This window comes from Nannochloropsis gaditana (assembly GCF_000240725.1).
Source record: "Nannochloropsis gaditana CCMP526 unplaced genomic scaffold scaffold252, whole genome shotgun sequence".
NCBI lineage: Eukaryota > Eustigmatophyceae > Eustigmatales > Monodopsidaceae > Microchloropsis > Microchloropsis gaditana.
Genome location: NW_005803701.1, coordinates 22,540 through 24,493, shown reverse-complemented (window position 1 = coordinate 24,493; position 1,954 = coordinate 22,540). Strand labels below are relative to the sequence as shown.

The 1,954-nt window shown below is 52.9% G+C and overlaps 1 protein-coding gene across 1 annotated transcript in view; it reads right to left on the bottom strand.

The window, feature by feature from the left end:
- UFD1 (ubiquitin fusion degradation protein 1) overlaps positions 1-323 on the bottom strand; it is a gene marked incomplete at both ends in the record, with an annotated part of 381 nt that extends 58 nt beyond the window's left edge. Inside the window, one exon of the mRNA XM_005855240.1 lies at positions 1-323. This exon is cut by the window's left edge and continues 58 nt beyond it. Within this exon, the coding sequence (XP_005855302.1) occupies positions 1-323 (323 nt within the window).
- Between the last annotated feature and the right edge of the window lie 1,631 nt (positions 324-1,954).

Here is a 1,954-nt window from a genome sequence, read left to right as displayed (position 1 = left end):
CGACCCTCGTCCATACCCACCTGGAGAAACCCTCCCTCTTCCAAAAGGAGATTTTGCATCATCCAATAAGGCAAATAGCAGCTCCCCTCCGCCGCCGAGAACTCCAAGACACCGCAATGCGTCCGCTTCCCCGAAGCCCGGCACGTAATTTGGAAGAGCATAGGGTAGTCAATGTGGAGGCGGGCCAGCGTGTCGAGGGCAGAAGGCGGCAGAAAGATCTTGTCACTGCCTTCCAAATGAGCCTTGTCCTGGAAGACAAAGGAGTACGAATTATATTCCTCATCGAAGACTTGCGGCAGCCGTAGTCCGCCCATTCCCCCCATGGCTGCGAATGGCCCTCCGCCCCCTACTCCACCGAAAAATCCCGCCATGACCGTCTGTGTCAATCGAGGGTTAGATGTTAGAGTGGGAGGTGGTCCTGCGAGACAAGCTGCGGGGGCACAGAATGAGAGCAGAAGCGGACAATGCCACCACAAAGATGCCTGTAATGTTGAGGAGTGGCGGGTCACTGCATGAGATCAACGCGTCCAAGTAAAAGAGGAGGGTGGCAATGATGACGAAGACACACAACGGGTCGGATAGGAAGGTTCCACCCTGACGTGCACCCTCGCCCGGAAAGCCTCACTCCTCCACGGGATGAAAGACCTGGAGAGTCAAGCTTTGACAAGACAGCACAACATGTGGTTGCATGAATGCTGCCACATTGAGCCCCACAGAGGTACTTCCATCCTGAAGGGGGCCACACAGGTCATGCACATCTCTGCAACAGTTTCTCTTGTACCTGGTGTCCACACCCGCGCACATGACACGGGCCTAATGAGATTCACAACGTGTCAAGAGACTTTTGAGCACACAATGTTCCGCTTTGTGGGAAGCGTAATTCCCAGTTGCGTCGAAGGAGTGCACGTGGATGCTGGCAGAGGTAAGACCCTCTGCCACAAATCGAGACGTCAAGCGTGAAAGCACGAATATACCTTCTTCCTAAAAAGCACACAGTGGTACTATGTCTGCGACTGCGGGGGTCGTAATCGCTACGGTGAGAGGCGACCACTCAGGAAGTCAGAAAAAGACTTCTATTTTCATGTAACGCTCAAAGACATAGCATCCCACCCAAACACAATCCTGTTACCACCACCACCATCTTTCGTGACATGCAGATAGTTCATTTCCGGCTCTGTGTCCCTTCTCGCTGCATGTGCGCCCTGTATTTATGCGCTGAAGGTGCCTTCCCTCGACGGCAACAAGCAACGCTTCCCAACGGCTAGATGATATCAAGCCTTCCTGGGAGCCCTACCCACAAATCCTGCCGCAAAAAAAAGCCATTTTAGCTCCTTCACGCCACGTAGTGTGCGTGTGCATGAAATTTTAGGTTGTTGACACGAACACTGGGTGGAAAATGAGATACTTCGAGTTTTGGGTCTGGCATTTTCTGGTAGTTTCAGCCATCCTCAACCTGCTATCACACACAGGCACCACCTGATTATGCCGCCTTCCTGAATGACCCCAAAAAACACACGAAAGGCAGAATTCCCCTCCAAACTCATTTCTCACCCCGAAACAACAAACATACTTGTACAGTGCACGGGTGTGCCTTGGTGGGAAGGAATCTGCACCTTTACAGAAAAAGGTTTCCATCTCTGTCGAGGGCTGCTGCAGCACTCTGCCCGGCTTCAGCCTGGGAGAGCGTAAAGGCCAGTCCGATCGGATTTGGGCCGTGCTTGATCCTCTGTTATACCTTCAGTACTTTATAATCCTATCATGGCCGCTGCTGGCCATAATGTCATGGAGGTAGAGGACGCCGTCGACGACCCTGCCGAGGTGTTATTGCAGCACAAAGTGCCCTCGCTCAGCATGCTGAACGACAAAGAGGTGAGGATGATGAGGGCAAGGATACTGGAAACGGACGTAGGGACCAAGCATGTGCATTGCCTGTACGTGGTGCTGGCGCTTTTCC